Source organism: Teleopsis dalmanni, chromosome X, assembly GCF_002237135.1.
Source record: "Teleopsis dalmanni isolate 2A chromosome X, ASM223713v2, whole genome shotgun sequence".
In the NCBI taxonomy this organism is placed as follows: domain Eukaryota; kingdom Metazoa; phylum Arthropoda; class Insecta; order Diptera; family Diopsidae; genus Teleopsis; species Teleopsis dalmanni.
In genome coordinates this window covers 49,728,208-49,752,987 of record NC_051848.1, presented here as the reverse complement: position 1 = coordinate 49,752,987, position 24,780 = coordinate 49,728,208, and the positions used below count along the sequence as shown (strand labels likewise).

The following is a 24,780-nucleotide window of genomic DNA, read 5'->3' as shown; positions in this document are numbered from 1 at the left end:
AATAATTCTTTCTATATTCCTGAACTTATACCAAATAAAACTATCCTCAAATGAAGACATAATAAACTAAGAAGTTGTTAAACCTATCGGTGTTTTAAATCCTATTTTCTGACACTATAATATCATCATCATTTATAGTCGATTTGTTAATTGGCAATTTAATCCTGATGCTCCAATCATTTTGTTCTTCTTACTGCTCTCATTACCTCCAACGATCCATCTCTTACTTGGACATTGCCATTTTTCATGTTTTTTAAAATTTTTTTTCGTGTTTTTTTCTTTATATTTTGCTTCTTTTTATTTTATTTTTTTTAATTTTATTTTTTTTATTATTTTTTTTTTTAATTTTTTTTTATTTTTTAATTTTGCTATTACTTTTCTCCTTTTATTTTTTTATATTGCCTACAAATTTTCTCATTAAATGCTCCAAATATTAAGTATTAATATAATGTCCATTTATTAAATCATCTTTTCAAAAAAAAAAAACAATTATCTTATCTCAACATTATCTCATTTTAATTCGTAGTAGAAATTTATTTCTCGCATAGCTGCATTTAAAAATTTTTTCATTCGCATTAAGCCTCTTGCCTTTATTTATTTTAAGCTCTAAAACATTTTTTTTTATGGAAAACACCATTATTTAGCATAAATAAAAATATGGAAGAAAAAAATAAGATTTTTGCTAAATGAGGCTGTATCTGAACAAGGCATAAGTTTAAACTTATTTAAGTTATTCATGTAAAGGTGCTAACTTTTGGAAATTACGCAAATTTGCGGAAATACGCCGAACATAATTTCTATTTTTTTTTTTTAAATTAAAGATTGACATTAACTTGCCTTTCACATTTGCTTTTATTTAAAAAATAAAAAAAAAAAATCAACCATATTTACCATGAGTTGAATTGTGTAAACACAATCAGCGCGATAAGAGATTTACAATAGCAATGACATTAGTTTCATTGGGTCTGTTCCACGAGCTACTTATAGTAAAACTCAAGTAAAACACAAGTAAAGTACAAACTGACCCCGAAACACAAATAAAGTACCAAATTACGCTCTTTACACAGATTTTCATGAAACTGCTTTATGTAAAATCTGATAAAAACATCAGTGTCGCGCAAATAAACAATACAAGAATTTAAATTCAGACCAAAACAGCTGATTCACACATCACACAAATTTTACTTGAAATAAAATGTACGAGTAAAGTCTGTGTAGCATTTTCAAATTTCGACAGGGATGTTACGCTCTCTCAGAGGCACGGCACTCATTTATTCGAAACACAAATGCGTTCTGCTGGTAGAACGTACTTGTGTATATAGACTTATTATAAATAGGTATATATCTGTTGTGTATAAAGACCTATTATACAAATTTTTAATATAATTTTATCATTGACATTTTATTTTTTTGCTTTTTTTTAAATACATAATTGAGATATAATTACCTTTTTTTAATTTATAACATAAGAAAAGATTCAATAGGTAATAGAATAGTAGTTAAAACAATACTCGTTTAAATACTTGTTAAAACAAAAAATGTTTAATCGAGACAAAAGAAAATCTAGAGGGTCTCACTATATGGTGTTCATTCTTTCAAGTGTGAAGTACATATACATTTTATGTAAAAAATAACAACTTCATCGTTGTGTTATATACATTTACATGCAAATACTAACATATAATTTGCAATAAATATCGTTGCATTAATTATATGAATATTTGCTGTGTTATGTCTAATAAATAGCTTCTATAGCGTTTAATCCTGGAATGATACTTTAATATGGATGAAAACATTTAAGCGACTAATAAGTACAAACTGCCAAGTCATCAGCAAAGCATTAAAATCAACACCGTCATCAATAATATCAGCTAACACTTCACACTCTCATAACTCGCCTCACCTAAAATATCAGTCGCTTTTCAATCACGCAGAAATACAAAAATCATCATAAATTTTCTGGCATTAACGAACCCCACACTTGCACGCCGTCTTGTTTGCTTGCTAACTGCCACATCTACTAACTGTCACCGTTGTCACTCTCACATGCAGCCATATCCCTACCCACCAAACACACCACCAAACACACCACTGGTATACACCACAAACTCTATACGTTAGCTTGGGTATTCACTGCTGGCTGAAGTTTAGCAATTTAAAAGCTTTAATATCGGAATATTTTTTGCAACAAATTGATTATTGAAAACTGAACATAAGTGCTGGTAGTGGTTATCAAACTCAAAAGTCATACTTTATTATATCCAACTTAGTGTGAAGATTATTAAACGAAAATCATTGTTTTTCAAAGACGTGGTGAAATAAACACATACACTCCCACTATAAAACGATACATTCAAATACCATTTGTTTCTAGAAAACGCCGTAGGGTTGTGTGTTTCATTGCAAGTCGATTATAATAAATAAGATAAGAAAGTTTTAATAAAATTTTGTAAATTTGGTTGCCAACTGAAAATATTTTAGAACACAAACACATCTCCAATTCATATTAAATAGGACCACAAATAATATTTTGGCAATTTCAAGATGTCATCAGCAAATAATAATATGGCTGGTCAAAATAAGAATAATGATACTGTGAAACGTGGTTTTATGAATCGTGGCACTATGGATTGCGATACTCTCAATGATGGCCATACGGATAGTGACCATATTCATCATGGCACTATGGATAGTACTATTGTCAATGTCGATCTCCATTGAGTGGTAAACAGTGGCATACGACTAGATGAAACATTTTCAATAAATACTAAACTGGCATGAGTACTGGCGAAATATTGTCCAATTACAGTACAAGTTAAATATAAGTCTGAACTGCTTATTCACATTACCACGGGACTTTAAATTTAGGTAAATATCGGATCAAGGCAACGGCTTTAAGTGAGGACAGTACTAACTTCACATGCAGTTCAAACAAATGGACATAAGCTAGAGGATGTGTTCTTACTGTTCAATCCATGACTCAACTAATATAATATAATAGAAGTCGATTGATATTGGCGTTAAAGCCTCATAGTTCATTAGAAGAAACATGCGCAGCATATCATATTAACACTTAGAAGAACTAGCCAAATGAATAGTCAAACACAATGTTAAAAGAGATTGGACACTTCTGCAAAACGCAGATGGATGCATCCATAAAATAAAACCAAACAAGCTTTGGATCGAAAGAAAAATTAATATATACAATCACACACCGCAACCTATGCGATGTTTCAATGGTGCACTTCTACCAATATCAATGGGAATAAAATACTAATGGAGATGAGACACATCTAAAAAAAATTGGATGGGTTGACATATATATTGAAATCAATCTTTCGATCAAAAGAAAAATTAAAATATACAATGATACACTGCAATTTAATAATCCATATTTCAAAAAACAAAAAGCACCTATGCAAGATATCTAATATTAAGCTAGATTGACAGAGAAAAATATTTTAAGAACTGATACAATGATATACTTTACAAACAAACAAAAAACATGGTGAGATCAGTTATCACCTCAGTCAATTATCAATTCACAATTGCTTCTACGCCCACCTAAACTTATTAATCACGCAGCAAGTTCTCAACTGAACTGCGAGACCATGCGTAATTAAGAAGCTATAGTTTTGAAGGATGACAATTTATCAATTGGAAAAATAGAATAAAACTAGAAGATTATCGCTATATGACAAACAATCAATGAGAAGAACAGTTATAAACTGTAGGATTGATGAAGTATGAAATGTGGTTATGAAGGATGACAACTAATCAATTGAAAAAATAGAATAAAACTATTGTATTATGGCTATATGACAAACAATCAATGAGGAGAAAAGTTATAAACTGTAATTTATAATTTCTTATTTAACTATCGAACGAAATAGTTGTACCATGAAAAAGAAGACAACTATAACGCAAACGGAAATTGCATTCATCAATAAAATTTGAACATTTGGAAGTCTGAGCTTTCTCATGTCCTTTGAGAATATCATTCCATAACGAAGAAAGATTCATGCTAAGTTTTCCGACATAAACCATAGGTGCGGTAACCCTAATATATGCCTAGTTGGAGTGCATATGTTCTAATAGCTAGTAAGACATTTTGACAAGTAAAAATATTCATTTAACTCGATATATATGGGGCAAGTAAGTTAAGACTAAAGAAAGCATCTACTTAGAGTAACCTCCAAAAGCAGCAGGGGAATAGTGAGTACAAAAATACCGCATGACATCCTTTTCCGGTATGCCAAAATACTATTTTATCGATATCACATATGCTGCACCCGGGGTAGAAGGAAAAGAAAAAGAAATATAATATTAAGAAATTTAGATGTGGCAGAAGCAAAAGTAGATAAAATTATAAATAAAAAATAAAAAAGTTTTATGCTCAAGTAGTTGCAGTAAAAATTAATTTTAAACTTTTGATTTCGATAAAACTTCACAGCTTCCGCACTTCTTCTACGTCTCTTTTCGTAATATTTACTTTGCTACAGCTGTAGGTTTTAATTTTTTTTTATTTTTTGTTTTTTGCTGTAACTCCGTTATTACAATAATAGGACTAAAAATACCGTTCGAATAAAACTATGGAAGAAGTTTTGCTAGCAATGACTTAACTTATCAATAGTGCCAAAGTAAAAACTTTTACTGCTTTATAATTAAGAAAAGAGCAGCTGATTATTAGCAGTGCATTTTGTAATTTTAAATCGCTTTCTTTTTACTCTTCACTTGTAAAGTAAAAAGTGTCTACCCGATAAACAGTTTAAAGTTGGAAGCTGTTTAATCAGCCGTAAATGATTCGATGTCGTTCCAGTAATAATTAAGGCAATTTTCACATATTTCATTCATCGTTTTTTGACGAAGAAATTTTCAAACATGAGTAGCGAAATTAAAAAAATATTGTGCTAAGAGAATAGATTTCAAATGGCACCAACTACGACCTGGTCTTTTAATTGCATTGCTCGAACCGCTTATAGTGTAAATATGGAGTGTATAAATTTACTCTGAAATTACTCTAAATTCCATAGTGAATTTCGGTAAACAAATTACGGGTTTTTATTTACAAGTAATATTAACATGTTGTTAGCTTTTAGTTAATAAAATAAAAGATTTTAATAAAAATAAAATGAAGTATAGTACAATCAAACCTCTCTATAACGAAGTCGTTGATGCCTGCAAAAAACTTCGTTGTAGAGAGGTCTTCGTTATAGAGAGGTTAAACAAATTTTCCTTTGTTGTTTTTTTTTTTCATTTTACTGGGAATTGTGTACGTATTTATTTTAAAAACATATTTAATTAATAAACATATGTAATATTAAATATATATCGATTTGTATTTAAAAAAATTATTTTTATTATTTATTATTTAATTTATTATGTTCTATATATTTTTATAATTTATGTTATTTAACTCGAAAGAAATCTATTATTTTTGACTGTTTGGATATTTCAACTTTTACGTTTCTAACAAACTCTTCCCACAAGTGTCGAGTGTATCGGATGTGTAATGGCTAGCGACGACAAAAAATTTTGATAAACAAATTTCATATGTAATACGCGCTTTATACAGATCTGTCAATTGAAAATGATAGTTGCACTAAAAGTGAATTTCAAATAAAAAAAAGCCTCAAATGGCTCATTTTGGTCAAAAATCAAAAATGAGAAAAAAATGGCTCATTTTTGCATACAAAATCTCAAGTGCAAATAACATCTCATTATGTATAAATGAGTTTCAACGAGATTAGAATGAGTTCCAAATATGTTCAAAATGGAAATGAATGAATTGAATATACCCTAAATGCTAAATAAACGCTTTTCATGGCACTTTGACAGTTTGGGAAAGCTGATTTTGACATATTCACAAAAAAAGGTAAACAAATGTTTGGTGATTGCATTGCCTTAAAAACTATGCAACTCTTTTTGAAACTTCTACTTCCCAAAAATAAATTAATCGAAGCTAAAAATAAGTTTACAGTTCATATTGTAAGGTTTAAAGGTATATTTAACCTTCATGCAACATTTTTTTGGCACAGGCCAAAAATCAAATCAACATGCAAGTTGAAAAATCAGCTGTTGAAATGAGAACAAATGAAATAGAACGAATGTAAACACTTTCAAATGGCTCATTCAAAATGAGCCATTTTCGGCCAATGTAAACGCCATATTACAACGAATGTAAACACTTTCAAATGACTCATTTGAAATGAGCCATTAAAAGCCAATGTAAATGCCATATTACCACAGATTTAACAATCGAAAATGCCATAAGCAGGGTTTAAATTGCTGTCACTATTTCCTAATAATTATTTTTGACTACGCAAATAAAATAAGCAAAATGCAAATGCAACAACAAAACGTACACAATACAAATATGTGTGCACGAAGCAAAGTTGAAAATATCAACCGTAAGTTTCATAAGTTTCACCAGCGCACCATTGTGTCCATGCCTTTATGAAGAGTTATTTTGGCAGCTGTCAAAATTAAAGTGGCGCAAAACTTTCATATTTCACGGAAATTATGTTTTGTTTATAAACGTAGAATTTTTTTATGCATTTAACGCTTCTGCACTAATTGAATTAAATTATAATAGAAAAAAAAAATGTGTCGAAATCGGAGTATATTGCAAGCCAACGTATCGAAAAGCTGTGGAATTTTCATAAAAGTAATTAAATGTTGATTACGTTCAATAAAATTTTTTATCAAAAAATATATCTGTGCAGTGTAGGTTGCAATTGCAGTGAACGAACACCATTTCTAATCCTTTCGCACGACAATGAATATTTCGTGGTCACTGTTGACTAAGGACAAACCATCGTAATGGTGAAGACCAATGTACAGTGTACTCCATACGTACAACAATAACAATCCAAAGTGCATTCTTTGAACTACATTGACAAGCAAATGGTGTGCATTCCACTTACTGCGCTATTCTAAAAGACTTTGTTGTTGGAGGTATAGTGCTTAAGTGTTTATATTCTTATTGGTTTAATCAATTTATAGACAGCAAGTCATAGACAAATGGGAAACTAATCTAGCGAATGGCCAGCTTAACTCACTCACAATTGTGGAAAGTTTTATGCCTTGTAAATAACATATCAGATAACATATACATATGTAAGCATGAATCTGTGAAATGTATTTACCAAAATATAGCGAATACGAGTAACCAAAACATCAAACTTGAGGCAATCAATATACATTGCGAATTGCTAAGTATGTCATTAATTAATTAAAGAAATTGCAATTACAATTACTGATATTAAAATCTGTTTTCAGACAACATAAACACTATCCAATAGACGGAATATCAGAATCTTTGAATTATATATAATGAATACTTACTTGGAAAGTTACGCTATAGTTGGCTTACAGTGTCTTACAACAAGTCTTCTTGTGACATAAATATTAAGTATAACTAATCTAATCAATGCTAAGTTCAACTTATGTGAACTAATATTAACTTCAGCTATGTAAAGATCTATTTAATTGATCCTTAAACCATAAGATTTGATATCAATGTTTTACAGCTGCTGGAACCTATCTTTAAGTGATGTGAATGTACAATTAATCTAGCGAATTATCGACTCGATTTATCGTAATACTTTGAAATACTCACTAAATATTCACTTCATAAATTATACTTCAAATTTCATCGAAATACCACTTGATTTGTTGAAGTTCATCAAAAGCAAAGATATTTGTAATTTCATTAAAAACTCAAAAATAAAGTTGAATTGAACAATGAAGAATTAATGTGTGCAGAATATAATTCTAGACTATATGCTATTAGTAGTCAAAAACAATGGACACTCACATGAACGGTTAACTAACCCTTTTGAAGTATAACGCAAGAGCTATTGGATTGTGAAACCATTTAAGTATAGAGAGCAGCAAGTACGATTCCAAAGAAAGAAGGTTCCACATACGGTCGGGTCTACGTTCCGGAGCCAAGCGTCGAGTTCGACACATAAGTATCATGCATCACACCCAAAAAAGGACTACACGAGTAAATCACTGTGGGTCTTGAAAATAATTTCTATTGTAAAGAAATTGTAAACGTGACTTTATGTCACCCCACGCTATAGAGCTTAAAGCTGATGATAAATAATATTTCATTTGTTGAAAGCACACAGTTCTTTGAATGAATTGAACAAATAAATACTTTTCCAACCTAACAGTGATATCACTTTTCTTGGATTCTCTCAAGATGGGCAGAAACTTTTAAAATTAAATACTCAAACCGTCTACACATTAAACGAAGATGAAAATAGCATATAATTGTCGTCCTGTAATTTGTAGAGATATACGTAAAAAGGACTACAAATACGAATACGGAGAATGCAATATTATTGCATGTTAGATTCCACGAGCGTCCCGGAGCCACTCTTTGCGTTCGATGACCAAGTATCGTTCATCATTCCTAAAATGGAATAAAGCAACAAACTACGCGCATTTACAAAACAAAAACAACAGAGTAAGGTGAAAAGAAGATGGATTAAAGTCGGTTTTGTTTTTTTTTTTAAAAATTTACTTTTATTTCGAGCGTTGATTTTTATTATATTTCTATATGGACTTTGGCAAATTCGCTTTTGCCTTGATCAGCAGACTTCCTAACATTTTTCTGATGCAGACTGGATTAGGAAATAAATGATAGTACTTGGCCATATTATTTAGTTTACCTTCTTAGTGAACAGTGCGAACTTCAATGTTAATAATGAGCAACCACCACTAGTTGTAATCTTTGTTGGGCGACAAGCTGGTGTTTGACTTGCTTGTCTTAAGAGACGGGTGAAGAGCCGCTTTTGGAAACAATAATACTTACCTGTCTTTGTTCAGAGAAGTTTTTATATCAAATTAGCCCTTCACACTTGATCTTTTAATTCATTTAAGTACATAAAAGCGCTGAATAACCAGATTTATAGAAATAATAAAATTACTTAATAAAATTATTAACTGCATAAAAAAGATTGAATCCTGTATATCCGAAAAAAGCAATAAAATTCTAGAATGCAATAAATAAAAGAAAAAATGAAACGAAGCAACTTTAATAGTGTTTGCACTACGATTGAATAAATAGAATATATGAAAAAAACATTTATAAAAGGTATATACGCTTTTCAAATCAAAAAATAAAATATTTTATTTTATTATTTATGTTTTATTGCAGTTGAAGTGGTAGTAGAATGTTAAAGGATCAAAGGCTAAAAATTTTTCAAAAATAAAATGATTGCCACTCATTCCCTTGCCGCCACCGATACATTGCAGTTCATGTATATTTCGCAATGTGCTTAGTTATGGTTGTTGGAATATGATTACAAACGCCTAGGGCGCCTTGGCACACTGAACCATTCACAAAGCATTGCAACAGGATAAACCAATTATGAGGAAATACCTGCTGTGACCTGTAAATTGTACTTTTCTGTTTCAGATTCTGTTTCGAGTTGTGTGGCGTTGAGTACATTAGCTTTGGATGCATTGCTAGACAAGAGTTTTGTTTTAAATAATTAATAATTTATTAATACATATATTTTATGTATATTTAAAATTGAATTTCTAGTAAAATGTGATTTAAGAATAGTTGCAATAACTACTTACGTCTTCAGACTTCAGCCCATTACAGTAGTTTATAATTAATTGTATAAACATATGAATGTACTTAAATAAAATTAAATTGTTTAAAACAAGATAAGTTGCTGTCCTGTTAACAATTCTTAGTAAACAATGTCCTGTAAACAATGTCTTGTAAATAATATCTTCTTAAGTTGAACCTAATTGTATATAAACACATCAAAAGGTTTTGAAGAGAAAAGTACATGGAAGTATTCCACAGTTGTTGAAAATAAGTTTTAATATGAAATAATAGTCTCGATTCATACGTATTGTGCATTATATTTTATAAATACAATTTATTAAATTGATATCATTTATATTGAATTTTTACTATTCTAAGCAATTCCTTTGACTGAGCTGCATATCAAGACAGCTGCTTATGTATGGTATATATATATATATATATGTTCGAGTTATAGAAAATTCGAGTTATAGAAAATTCGAGTTATAGAAATTTGACTATATGTTTATCTATATATATATATATATATATACGTAATATATAAATGTTTATTAATGTATGTATGCATATTTAAGCAAGATTTTAAAAATGTCCCTTACAGCCCTTTGTGCATAGTTTGGTAAGGGTTGTAAGAGGGGTACATTTTTTTAAAAACTTGTTTAAATATGCATGTTTACATTAATTAACATTTAAAATAAATTTATGTTATGTATATATATGCAATATGTATTTACTATAAGGCAGAATAATTTTACTGTCAATTCGATTGTTATTTATTTATTGAAAACCATCAACCGCTGGCAGTGTTTGAGGTTTACAAATAAAACGTTTGTAAAAGTAATAAAAATTATAAATTAAATTAAAAACAGAAAAAATAATTGCCAATCAAAATAAAATTAAGCGTTAAAATATAAATTTACATATATGAAATAAATTAGCAAATGATTTTTTGCGAAATAAGAATGCATTGAATTTTTTAAAAGGAAAATATTGACCCTGTATTCATATAACTATTAAATAAAAAATTAGAAATATATTTATTTATATAATTAATTTAATTAAATCAGATTTTAATAATGCTTAACAATTTAAAAAAAATATTTACAATACAATACTCGAGGGCAATGGCAATAATGGACAGACCAGACCAGTTGCCTTGACAATCTCCTAAACAACCCATGTGCGGTCAGTCAAATATTTTATTCCATCAATAATTATTAATTGATTTCTTAAAAAATTGTAAAGTTTAAAAATATATTGTTGTTATCATTATGTGGAAAAGCTTTGCGTTAGGCATTGAAGTTGATTAACACATTTAAGAGACTGTGGGTCAATTATAATTCCACTGCTTAATATAGGACCTTAACTCGACCTTATAGGATCTTATATCCTTAAATAAAATTTATATATATGCATTTCATTGGCGCTTAGTGTACTACTGCATTGTTGGAAACTTCGATCGGGCTACAAATACAACTAAAGACATCGGCTTGAATTAAACGAAATTAATAGATGTTGGCCACGGAGACTAACATTATATTTGAAGTTAAAGAAATAGTAATAGATGTATGGTCATAAGTGAAGTGAGCGGTCGAGTTTATATCTAAGAGCAACTGTTTGAAAAAGATTCAGTACAGATTTTATCACCTCGGGTTTAAGTTATATGGTAATACCAATGGCTTTTGGGTCACTTCGTCTCATATAATTGTTAAGACAAAGAAAGCTATTTGTGCAAAAAGTAAAATCAAATATCTTGGAATGTATTTAATTTAATTAAAAATTGTAAAATTATTGTAAAAAAAAATATTGTTTCTAATTGATGATAGATTTAGAGTTGTGTTAGTAAGCGTTAGTAGATGGGTTCACATATTCGTCAATATCATCGTTTCCAATAATTTCAACTGATCCTTCGGATTCAATATCATCGTCAAATGAAAAATAGAGTTCACTGATTTCTTTCTTATCATTTTCATCATCAACGATATCTCCTGTATAGTACAGTACGGCACGTGGTATAACTTTATTACGAAGAAGGTACGCCAATTCAAAATCCATGTCTCTAAGTTTTTTATTTTTCTCGTCATCAAGCCGAGCGTCTGGTATGTAGAAGAACTCAAAAAATGATTCAAAAGTCCAGGTCTGAAAGTCTGAGGTGAATGTAGAGTTAAAACCTTCGGTTAACTCCATATTTGGATACCAATCAATGACACAACCATGTGTCTTGTAAATCTCTAGACCGTCAAAATGAAATGGTTTGTCATCCTCAGCGGTGGTACGTAGAAAATATTGACGGGTAAGTAATGTATTAGAGAAATATCTATTTCGCTTGAAATAAAACTCTAGTGTGAATGAATCCAACTTGTCAAATTTAGCTTTGATATCCACAAGTTTCTTGAGTGCTGGTTCATCACGTTCATGTATTAAAACAGCAAATGCTTTGATATTTCTCAATATAGTTAACCAAAAATTCGGAATGCCCTTACAGTTTTCCTCGATGTCATCATAAAAGCTTTGGACTTGTGCGCAGTCCTGTTCAGTCAGCGCATCTGGTCCGACCTCTAGAGGAACAGCGTTATAATTTGGCTCTTCTGCAGGTGGCTCAGTAGTACCCATGACGATACTTTGACGTTGGTCATTTAGCTGCTGAAAGCGATCTTGAAACTCACTTTGCAATGTGTAAAGTTGTTGGAAATATTGCTCCTCTAGTTGTATGTAATCGAGCTGCATATTTTTTAGCACGATGATCTTATCCTTTACACTCCGTGGGAGTTTCTTGACTTTATTGTGCAGGAATTCCCGACGCTTCCCAGCACACATGTACGCCGGTGCAACATTAATCTTTGGAAAATTTTCTACATTAAGGTCTACATTTTCATCAGCCATTTTGTTGAGTATTCAATTTCAGTTTTCTACCAAAAAAAAAAAAGAGTTTAGCACTGATTAAAGTAACAGAACAGCACGTACCAGATAATATATCGATCACTTCGAATAAAGTTTCAGAGTTAAATGAAAATCAAAAAATTTTTTTTTTATTCTAAAAATAAATAGAAGCATTGCCAGCTGAGATTATAAACTTTGAAAATTTTTTTCTAACTTAAGTATTATTTTTTCTTTAGACAAAAAATTAACCATACAAATTTTATTACTAGGTGTGTACTACCACATGATATATCTTTTTTGAATCTACGTTTCGTTGTCGCTCATAGGGCTGTTATTCTATCTTGTCGTATGAATTGGCAATTGCACTATTGGGTATAATTTCTATTATTAAAAAGTGTTTGATAAATATTTATACAAGCATTAAGAGAAGGACTAATAAGAAATCGTACAGGGGAAACTCTTATGAAATTTTTTTTTTGAACTTAATTTTATAGCTAGTTTTTTGATAAAAATTATTTTAATTTTTTTTTTCCTTCTTACTTAATGCATTAACAAAAAGATATTTAACTGCTTTTTTGACGATTGAAAACATAATTAGAGCACAGTATACATATCTATAATGTGTTACTGGTGTTTATTCAATCTATGAACTCATCATTCATTCACCGAAATGGAATTTTGTCTCCAAAGAGTGCCCGGTCACCGGTTAATCCTCTTGCTTTACTAGCAGCCCGCATATCGGATTTGGAGATGCTAAATTCAAGTCAAAATATTTCGTCGATGAATGAAACCGAAGACCCTATGCTCTACTGGGAGAAGAGGACTGCAGTAATAGTAGTGTATATACATCATGTTTAAATGGATATTAAACTATTTTTCGCAGATTAAATCTATTTGAATTAGTATATTCCGATTCGGCTACCTCCGATTTGGAAGTAAGCTTCAGCCAGATGAAAGTGATGGCTGACGGACATAATTCCATCTCAAAACTGCTCGTAACAATAAATGAAGAACACCCTGGATCAGCATAGCAATATATTCTTTACTATTATGGAAATTTGTTGGCACAACTAGCATTGGATTGTCCACAATTTTTACAGACCTATTAAAAATATCGAAATTCTGGTGTTAAAATAGTAGTGTTATAACAGTGAAAAGCAAAATTTATAAAGACATCTAAATCCGTATAAAAAAAGTCGAATCCACTTTAATTATATTGTGTAATATTTGGCGCTAATAGTAAGGACTTGTGTTAAATTCTAAGACTGTGCAAATGAAAGGGAATAAAAGCAATGATGATACTAAATCAAAAGCTTTTTATATGGTTTAACCGCCATATCTGGAATGTCATCAATTTATTAATTGCTACTATGGAAATTTTTTGGCTCAATAGCCATTTAGTTCCCTATAACTTTAAATATCGCATTTTAGGTATTAAGATAGAATCCGTAGATAAGCGTAACCCAGGAGCATCGACTAGAATCTTGAAGAGGAAGATCTATAACGAATTGAGAGGAGCAATATGTTTATTTAACGACTACTGTTGAAAAATAGAAAGCAGATTTTGTTACAAACTCATGATGAAAGTTATGTGCTCTATTGGGAGATGAGAAAGACGGAAGAAAACCAATATACACATGGCTGTGTTTACAGTCTCGTTGTAAATTATCTTCAATTATTTATGTTGCAAGAAGCAAGAGTACAAAACTCTTATTGTATACTTAATTACTTTTTTACCCGGATTATTGATTGGCAACTCTGTGCTTAGTGAATATCAGAGTTAGAGAAGTATTTTGTCACTGACTAATTTGAGTATTCCTCATAATCTTCGTGATTATTCATTGACTGATCTAAGATCTGCGTACCGCCCCGTGCGGTTAGTGATTACTCTCAGATTAGATAGTGCATATAGTTCTCGATTTTCGCATATAGCTTCAGAGCTCTGTCTTTTGTGTATTTTTCGACCGGATCTATTTTAAGGTCTCTTAGCATGTCATTCCTCCAGAAGTATAATGGCACTTTAAAGAGCCTTCGGAAAACCTGACTTTGAGCAACTTGTAGCTTCTGGATAGTAGAGTCGGCAGCTTTGCTATATGCGACGGGGCTGGTCTAATTATCTGGCTGTAGATCAGCTTTCTGTTCTTCGCACTTAGGTTGTTGTAAAGGGTGGTACAATAGATCATTTTTTTATTGTTTATCAACGCCATAACTTTTAGTTAAGGCTCAAGAAATGTTGTTACTTATAATTTTGTCTTGTTAAAATTGTAGTTCTTGGGCTGACGTCCCATGAGTTCGTTTAATGATGTCACAATAAACCTTAACTACTTGTTATTTAAAGAAATAAAACGATTAAAAGTGCTGCAAATAAAGTGAGGTTAAGGCAACTTGAAACTGTCCTTTCGTGTTCCTCTGCGGATAAAATGAATTTATTTTCCTCATTTAAATTATTTGAAGATTCACTTTTCCATTTCCTAATACACTGAAATAATTTTAATTATAATTACGAGTACATACAATTTTACTTATATTCTGTGCACAGAACATAGTTTGAATGAGCATCGCCTTCGAGAGCGCCAGAACATCAGAACATCAGAACGTCAGGCGGCACATGAGAGCACAAACTTAATAAAAATTCCTTAATGTAGAACATTTAATTAAAAAGTTAATTCATAAATTATTATTCATGCCTTAAATTCACTCTAACATTTCCTTTTAAATTATCTATTTACAGAAATATTGTGTACAATTTGAGTATACACGACTTGACGGAGCAGCAACGCCTCGTATGGCAATCACCGGAAGATGATGTCAAAATGTGTGTCGTCAAGGGAAAAGATGAGGTAATTTCCTTTTGGCAAAATATATTTAAAAAGTCAACAAATGAAAAAATTCTATATATGTCCTTATGCATATACATACATACCCATGTGTACATGTGCAGGGTAGGGTAGATAGGGAATGATATGGGCTTTGTAATAAAATTTAAATAAGTTAATTTAATCATTTATTTATAGAAGTGAGCACGGCCACATAAAACGCGAGGCATCCTCATCCAAAGTGTTTAATAAATCGCGAAAAAATTGTAGTTTGGGTTACAGTTTTAAGTTATATCCGGGAAGAGACACTACAATATGTGTGGAAGCTGTGTTGTTATTTTAAAATTGTTATTCCTCACAGAAGTTTCGTAATTGAGCTAGAATATAGGACGAACATATGTAAATTTATTTCCATGAATATCAAAAAAGAGCAGAGTTTGTTTAAAGTTTTCTTCCCTTACTGAATTATTAAAGAAGTACTCATAGCATTCGCAAAAATGCTCTTAAGAAATTTTAAAAGCATTCGATTTAGTTGAGTGAAAAAGATGAAATCGTAGGCAGCTAAATCTAGTAACATATTATACAGATTAATCACAACTCTACTGGTAATACATATATCCGAATAATGTGTCTATAACCGTTTAATAAGAATTTAGTATTCAGCCGATGTGAATAGAAAACATATAGTGGGTCCTATTATTTTTAATTTTCAAAAAATTATTAATACTAGTTCTTGAATTCTTGTATTACTAAATCTAGTAACATATTATACGGATTAATCACAACTCTACTGGTAATACATATATCCGAATAATGTGTCTATAACCGTTTAATAAGAATTTAGTATTCAGCCGATGTGAATAGAAAACATATAGTGGGTCCAATTATTTTTAATTTTCAAAAAATTATTAATACTAGTTCTTTATTGAAATTTATTAGCCAGATGGTGAGATGGAGTTTGTGTGGCTGTAGGGTCTCCCGAAATTAATCTATTTGACTTTTGAAATACATATGTATAATCATTGTTATTGCCTTATGACGAGTTAATAAGATAAAAAATTTATTTTAATTAATTTATAGTGATTATTATTATATAATGGCCCAAATTTTGTTGATTCACATTAAAAGGGATGATGCTAATTTAATAATATGTTGCTTCTAGTTCTGTCTCTAATCATATTCACTTGATAAAGTCCACCCATTCGTAAGAGTCTGTTCCAATAATTCTAATGAACCTTGATATAGGGATTTTAGCAGCCCATAATTGGAACTTGGAAAATTATTTAAATAGAATAAGTAATGGAACATAAAAAAAACACAACAGTTGCAAACAGCATAGGTATTGCCTAAATAGGTAGGTTTGTTGTTGTCTCTGTCTTAGTTATACTTTGCAGAATTTTTGTTTTTCAATTAGTCTGGGAAATAGTTGAGTCTAAGTACAGGTCAATAACTGTATTCAGGTGTTATTTTATTTATTTATTTATTATAATTAATTACAAAATATAAAATCTTATAACTAAGATAAGAAAAGAGTGCTCACTGCCAGGGCCTTCAGTTCGGATATTATAAATTAAGTTTTATTGACTAGATTTCGAAGAAGAATTAAGATTTGTTTTTAAAGTTATATATTGCAATGATTCTGATTGATCAATTTTCAGTTATTTTCTTTATTGGGTTAAAATATTTAAAATACAACTATAGAGTATACGTCAACATATTCTACAGAACGATATCTTCATAAACTGCATAGTTTGATTAGTGCAAGGAGATGAATAACTCTATTCATAAAAAAAATGAAGTATTTGTCACATAAGAATGAAAAGCTTCTTTTTAGATAAACTGGAATAATGTAAAGCATTCACTTATAAGACTGAGATTTATAATAACGATAATTCATAATTGCTCTAAAACTGATTTCCAGACTAATACTCTGCAAGTCTTTCGATTCTTGTGCAATCAATCACTGCTGTATGTTCGAAATGAAAGTTCGAAATTAAAAGTAGATTTATAGCTCCTACATTAGATAGTTTACTAGTAATACCAATTTCGTGAGCTTCAGTGTGTCCTGATTGAACTAGTATCTAGTATCACATTAATAGTTATACCTACTTTTTCCCTAAATTCCCTAAACGACTTGTAATTGAATATATTGGCACTATACTCGTATACTCCATGCTCATATGTTAGCATATCATGCTAAAATGTAGTACAACTTTTTAGGTAAAAGTCAAAAGTCAAATGCCGTGTACTGTTTTTTAACTCACAGTACCCAGCTGGAGAGTATAAGTCTTATTCCCAGATACTCAAAATCTATATAATGTCTTCAGTGGTCTTGGATTCGCAAAATACTGTCATAGTTTGTTGTTAATCCGCAAACGACAAGATATGAATACTAACAAGTAATGTGTTTTTAAAAGTTTTTTGAACCTCATACGATGTCCGTTTTTCTTGGACTAAGGTCTATCCTTACTAGTTTATATCATGTTGCCATAAAATATCATTTATTGTTATGGAACTGGAAATTATGCTCAAGAGTAACAATTTAATGGTATTTATTCGTTCGATGATTGAGATCTTTTCGGTATAGTCGTTTTTTTTTCTGAAATAATTAGTAATAAAAAATTATAAATAGATAATGAATTATTGAATTATTTAATAAGAAAATCTTATCAAAGTAACTAATGCCTTGTTTTCACTATGTCATTTTCAATGTCAAATATTGTCAGTATAATGAAAACGGGTAGTCATATGATTCACATTCTTGTCATGTTATGAAAACGCATTTGACACACCTGTCAATTATAATTGTCATTTGAAATGACATAGTGAAAACAAGGCATAAGTAACTAGTCGCTTGTTGAATTTATGTTATATTTCCACATTTCTCATAATTTTTCTAGAACAGATTTCTGTTATCCTTTTTTTCCAGTGTACTGTTTTAGTTTATTTAATTAGTAATCATTTAGGCATTTTACTTTGGAAATTGTGCTATATTTGCGCAATTTTAAGTGCACTCTAACACGCAAGGAATTTTCTATTGCACAATTGCATTAGCACACCTTGTATAAAAAAGAAATCGGAAGTAAAGCCCGCAGTCAAAACAAATTAAACCGAAAACGATTCCAATCAGTGCAAAAATGGAGTTAATTGTTGTGGAAAATATTTCGAGAAATACCACTCTATGCTCCTTTTTGCCGGGAAACACTAAATGATGTTTGCGGCTTTAATTTCGATTGAAATTTTTAGAAATGGGTCAGTGAGAATTACGTGTTGTGTACGTACCTTTTAATGGTTCCTATTTACAGCACGAACTAAGTAATTCTCTGTACAATTATTTTATACGCATTTACTGTAGATATTGTGAAAAAAATTAAAATAACTTTGATTTTATATTTATTTTTTTAAATTAATATTATATTTAAATTAATAATTTATTAATTTAATAAATTATTAATTTTCGAAGCTTTTCACTCAATAATAATTTCTAGTGCAATTTTCGCTTTCGATTGACTAATCTCGAGCAAAATGTCTCACTAGTCCCGACTCGTTTCTAGCACTCTAGATAATTGACCGGAGTAACAAAATTACTCTGACAGTTTAGCATTTGCAATATTTAAAATATTGTGTTTAAATGCCACTATAAATGTTACGTTTATCACAATCTCACTATCATCCATTATAGTCCGTCCGTTCCCAATTGATGTTTACAACATTATAATGTCGAATTTTTGGTATCGTTCTAAAGTAGGTATAGTGCACCATATCCATATGTATGTCACTTTCCAATTTCGACCAAGCTAACTAAAAAGTAGGATCGCTTCTAATTGCAGCATTGCTAAACGTGATATGATTTTCAGTCTGTGAAGGGCTTTTATCAGTCGTAATTACTTTAAAGTCTGTTTTTTTTTAAGAATATTAACTTTTATTTCGAGCATTAATTTTTTGTATATTTCTATACGTTTTTCGGCACATTTTGCTTTTGCCTTCATCAGGAAAATTCCTAATATCCTAGGCCTATGTAAGGGATCGGGTCTATGTAACCTAACTATAAATTCAGGTTATACTATACTTCATCTATGCTGGTAAACATTATAGTTTAATCTTATAAAACTAATATTGGTCAATTACAGATATCAACACTCTCAAACTACGTTAGGTAGGTTAGGCTATACCAGCAATCTCAGAGGGATCCACTTAGGCCTATAGGCCCATTGTGCTGCCGTATTATTAAAAACCCAAGGTCTAAAATTATCTAAAACCTTTGGCAAAAGATAATTTTGGACCATTTGAGATCAGTATTTGCTTCTCTACTGTTGATCCTTGCCTAACCTTTTCATTCGTGATTTCATTGAATTGTATTCCCAGCTGCTATTGAGCATAAATTAATAAGAATATGCTTTGGTTTCTCAATGGACTCAATTCAGAGTTGGCATGCGAAAGACTAATTTTGATTTAATTGTGATTAGACAGACCGAGAATAGTGAATTTGCTTTTAGAGGAGATTGCAATCTATTGAGTCTACAGAATTTTGCAAGGAAAGAAAGAAAATCATGTTTTGTTAATGTTATGTTAATATTAATGCTGGAGAATAATATTTGATGCTCGTGAAATAATTGTGACAGTTATTGTAATGAAATCTCTTTCGTTTTTCTGGCTGATTCCATATCTACCCAAAGTATGAACTCGATACAATATGAAGAAATTATATTGCTTTTATAACTGAAGAATAAAGTTTGAAGATTAAGTATACGGATCTTGGGGATCGCTTTTTCATTGACTTGGAAGAGATAACGAAAGCAAATTTAACGGATTTCCTCAACTTCATCTTGAAAACCAAATGGTTTAACAAGTTGCCTCTCCCGGCATAATTTTTGAGAGCATCACAGTGGGGAATATATTCTTCCGAGTGAAAGTGCTGTCAGCATGCGCCTCCTAAACCTTTCCTAACCTAAGTATACGGAAATCTAATGCAGAGACTCAGGAAAATAAATATATAAATTTATTATCTATGTAAATATATAAATTAATTTTAAAATAACAAAGTGACGAATTACCACTCTCCTAGTAATATATAATACATGAATAAATCCATAGATGTTTTGTATAAAATAAAACACACTTTCTCCAAAATTTATTTAATTATGTATAACTTTTAAAAAATACATTAAATTTTGAGTAAACGAATTTTTTTGATATTTAATATAAGATATGAAATTTTTTTGTTATCTACTTGCAACTGGGCATCCAAAAACGTAAAGTCCCAGAGGCCGATACCATCATTAAATAGAATGGATTGAATAAAACAGACTCGATTGCGTTTGGAGTAATGGTTTCAAGATTAATAATAGTGTTGTCACAATCAGTAGAGTAAGCGTGTATTGAACCACCGGTTCCACCAGTAACAACGAAATTGGAATCCGGTGTGAAGCTAGCTTGAATTTTCACATATTCTCCACGGCAAAATCCGGTCATCTGCTTTATAGGTAACAAATTGTCAGAATCGAACAAATGCAAGGCGTTGTTATAAGTAACTAAAAGTTTTCTGCCATCGTAAGAATACTTTAGGCCGCTCAAATTATGCATGGTTGGGTTGGGCATATAGCGATATAATGGACCCTTGAATACATAACGTGAGTCATATACCTGAATGCAATCATCTACAGCAGTCGCCAAATATAAGCCAGAAGGATGATACATACACATCACTGGTCCCGGCATATCGATACGGCCATACGCATACTGACAGCGTATATCCCAGAAGCGAACAGTGGAATCCTTTGATCCCGACAACAACAGAGCATCATTAAGTAGTGGTGTTGATATGGACTGCACACGCTTGCGGTGACCAGTATACATTGCGAAATACTTACTGGTTGCTAAGCTCAAAAGTTGAATGTCGTGACCGCATTTTGTTGTAGTATGGACTACTTTTTCACCGCAGCTGTAGTACTTAATGATGTTGCAGCCACGCTTTTTAGTCTGATATGAATGTATGGCGCGAGGCTTAGCTGTCATATATAAATCAATTCTGTTGCCGTTACCAGTGATTAGTTGCTCACCAGATGGTGAGAAATCCATTGAACGAATACGATAATAGCTAACAAACTCCTTGCATACCTCCATATTGCGTAGTGTAATATCAGAAATGAAATTATCCCATTTCTCTGAGGTCTTACACTTGAACGGGTCATACTGAAAAAACCAAATATGGAAAAAATATTCAAATTTTAATTAGAAAACTTACCAATTCAGTACGTTCCAACTTGGCTACAATATATTCTCTATTGGCTTTCTTTTCAAATAAATCCATTTTCAAAAGTACAGAAGAGAGTTTTTCTAAGAATAAAGAATTTTTTTTTAAATTTCATAACTCAATCCCTTTTTTTTTTAATATGCAGCGGAACTATTTATGCACTTACATGTGTGAGATACTCTTTATTTTTGTATATAATCAATAAACTTTTACTATAATATCGGCTCTTAGATCACTCAAGGTAGTTAGGAAAGGAGAAGTTAATACTACCGATACAAAAGAAATTTTGTTTCAAAATTACTGAAGTAAGAAATTTTCAAACATCAAAGCATACTAAATGGGATTTATAAATAATGGTTCAAAATTTTATTTTTATTTTATAAGAAAAATACTTGATATTTGATAATATAAAAAAAAATGTACCATATATGAAGATGGAAGAAGAGAAAAAGTACCCAACTGTAGCGAAGACGGAGTGCTACGAAAACACCACATAAATACATTGTTAGAGTGATATGCAAAGAAAGGCGATTTAGAGCTCAGAATTAGCTTTCTAAGGAGCTGCGGCGCTCAGAGCTTTTCTGTCTATTTTATTCTTATAAGTGCAATGCGTTAAATGTGGACTGCCTTGATGTTCGAATAGGGATGTTCGAATAGGGATTGATATCACCGAATCGTTTTGAGTGATGAGACTCATTTTTCGCTTACTGAAAAAGTTAACACTCGAAACACCATTTTATTTACCCTAAGTCCATCACACATATGCATGGCATTTGGTCCGAAGTTGTAATATTGTGACACAGCCGCACTTTTTGGAAAATGATGAAGATGTAAAACCGTCTATGTCTTTTTCGACGTGATATTTCTAACTTTATTAATAGAAAAAACTTATATAATATCTTGACAAACCAAATAACCTATTTATTATATCTCTTTCCGAGATTATGCACATAGCGTGGAGGACATTATTATCACACACTTTACAACATCTCCAACACAATAAACAACCACATAAATGCAAAGCGTCTTTCTAAATATAAAACAACTGACCTTTTCTAGAATATTACGAGGAATATGGAGTCAAAATTTAAGATATTCTACGTTTTTACACTTCACTTAGCTTTTCTAGTAATAGAAACACGTGTTTCTAAACAACGAAAATGTGAAAAAGTTAAAAAAGAGAAAGAAAACAAGATGGAAGGTTGTATGAAATAAAAGTACCAAAAAACAACGGTAGAGGGCAGCTCTTACTGGTCATTAAACTGTAACCTCTAGTAGCTTATAGTTTGCCTTTTGCTGTAAAGGAGAACATAACCAAATTCATAAGAGCTCCATCTATAAAAAATTACTTCTTTCTATGTCTGTTATGTATTTTTTATATGTTTTTCATGTAAAATTTATTGCTTTAAAACAATAAAATCCAGAAACATGTTGCAATTATTGCGGCAATTAATGTTTTGTTTTCTTGGCTGCTTAAGTGTGCATTAAAATATTTGTGCACAATTCCGTTAAGCATGCAATAAATGCAAATTGTTCATTGCTGTGCAGTTTTGCATCCTTATTTTTAATATTCTTAATAAAAGAACATAATTCAACAATAAAATTTAAATAAACGTTGTAAAAACGCGCACATATACGACATGCAGTCTACTGTGGCTTGGTTCTCATCATGTACTTGTTCTCATCATCATCAACATCATCAACATCAACATCATCATCATCATTATCATCGTGATCATCATCATCATCATCATCATCATCATCAAATCATTATCATTATCGTCATAATTATTGCCATCGTCATCGTCATTTTCATCATCATCATCTTTAACATCGTAGTCATTAGCGTGCATGCCCTCAGCAAGCATACGTTTTTATATGCAAATTGCTCACACATTAAACTTTATGCGTTTTGCGTAATTTTGCACTATAAAAAAATTGAAGATTTGTGCAGTTGGCCAAAATAATATAAAAAATAATGCACGTCATTGTTTACTTTTTTCTGCACATATAACAAACAAAAAAAATTAGTTCAGCAACGTGTTAAGTAAAACATAAGAAACACAATAAATCAAATATATAACCAACAAATTAAGTTGTAAAATATCAGAATTGAATAAAAAAATTTAAAAATCGGTGCCATAATATTTGCAAACACAAAAAAGTGGTTTGTTTTCTGGCGCGCCTAAAAGGCTGCAATTAAAATTTTTCCAAGGCTTTTTATGCGAAATGTTTAGGTGTTTTCTTGCCACAGCCCACTTATCTTTAATTAAAATATGGTTGACTCAATCATACTTATGTTATATGTTGTAGGCTTCTCTTGGTACAACAAAAGCGTGATTGTTATTGCACAAAATTAACACAACAAAAAAAAAAAAGCAATGATGAAAATATGTTGCACGTATGTAGGTAGACATATACCGGAAATGTTAGAGTGGAAGTAGACATGTAATCGAGATTCATTAACATTTGGAATTTTCTAAAAGTATCGCTAGTTTCGCTTTGTACTTCTCATATTTTCTTTTCAATGGTTTTGTGAATTTTTATTGTTGCACCTAAAAATATGCAACACAATTGCGGTAGTTCATATAAAATTGTGTTCGCGTGACTATATCGAATATTTTTAGCAAATTGATTGCATTCCTACAGCAATATTAACCTCTCTACTCAAGCACGTGATTTTTGTAATTTAAATATAGAATTAAAACGATTAAGTAAGGATATGAGAGAAAGGGCAGCAAAGCTGAATTAAATTTCATACTTAACATAGTACATTTGTTGTTGCTACAGAAAAAATAATTTAAAATATTGACCTTATTCTAATTAAGCATATATATTATAACCTATTAGTTGTAATTAAACTAATGTTCAATAATAAAGCAAATAACCGTAACTGCAATTGTATGATTCATTATGATCGAACTATTTTAACAATTCAAAGTTGTTATCATCTTTCTAGAGATAAGTAAACACGATATTATTATAACACGGTTTTTAAAAACGTTACATACGGAAATAATGTACTATATTTGACATTTGTGATATTGATTACACAAATCACAATTAACACTATTGGCTGCACTCACTTATTGCTCTATATGTACAAAACTAAGCTATAATGACACAAAGCTTGGAGTGAAAGTGTTTTAGTAAACTATAGTGTAACGAAATTCGTTGTCAAATCAGGACGTACAATGCTACGAGTTTCATACCAAGATTTGCAAAAATAAGAGAATATGCTGGTTTCAAAAATA

General features: G+C 30.7%; 3 protein-coding genes and 1 long non-coding RNA gene across 6 annotated transcripts in view; 2 read left to right on the top strand and 2 right to left on the bottom strand.

The window, feature by feature from the left end:
• LOC119688394 (semaphorin-1A-like) overlaps positions 1-24,780 on the top strand; it is a 91,352-nt gene that overhangs the window by 48,481 nt on the left and 18,091 nt on the right. Inside the window, exon 3 of the mRNA XM_038103074.1 lies at positions 15,189-15,297. Within this exon, the coding sequence (XP_037959002.1) occupies positions 15,189-15,297 (109 nt within the window). The remainder of the gene's footprint in view (positions 1-15,188; positions 15,298-24,780) is intronic.
• On the top strand, positions 6,449-7,662 carry LOC119689076. Of its 2 annotated transcripts, XR_005253341.1 has the most exons (4): positions 6,449-6,667; positions 6,726-6,957; positions 7,010-7,218; positions 7,282-7,662. It is a non-coding gene; the product is annotated as an uncharacterized LOC119689076 (long non-coding RNA). The 2 variants fall into 2 exon arrangements; XR_005253340.1 differs by having other exon boundaries at positions 6,726-7,218.
• LOC119689074 (nucleosome assembly protein 1-like 1-A) lies at positions 11,336-12,628 on the bottom strand. The gene is made up of 2 exons (XM_038103821.1): positions 12,542-12,628; positions 11,336-12,486 (listed from the first exon to the last, which is right to left on the bottom strand). The coding sequence occupies exon 2, from the start codon at positions 12,458-12,460 to the stop codon at positions 11,417-11,419; it is 1,044 nt and encodes a 347-aa protein (XP_037959749.1). The 5' UTR covers positions 12,461-12,486; positions 12,542-12,628; the 3' UTR covers positions 11,336-11,416.
• Positions 20,457-22,626, bottom strand: LOC119689075 (WD repeat-containing protein 82-like). Of its 2 annotated transcripts, none has more exons than XM_038103823.1 (3): positions 22,577-22,626; positions 21,518-21,609; positions 20,457-21,465 (listed from the first exon to the last, which is right to left on the bottom strand). In XM_038103823.1, exons 2-3 carry the CDS (start codon positions 21,581-21,583, stop codon positions 20,500-20,502), a joined length of 1,032 nt encoding a protein of 343 aa, XP_037959751.1. In that variant the 5' UTR covers positions 21,584-21,609; positions 22,577-22,626; the 3' UTR covers positions 20,457-20,499. The 2 variants fall into 2 exon arrangements, with proteins under 2 accessions (XP_037959751.1, XP_037959750.1); XM_038103822.1 differs by lacking the exon at positions 22,577-22,626 and adding an exon at positions 21,693-21,793.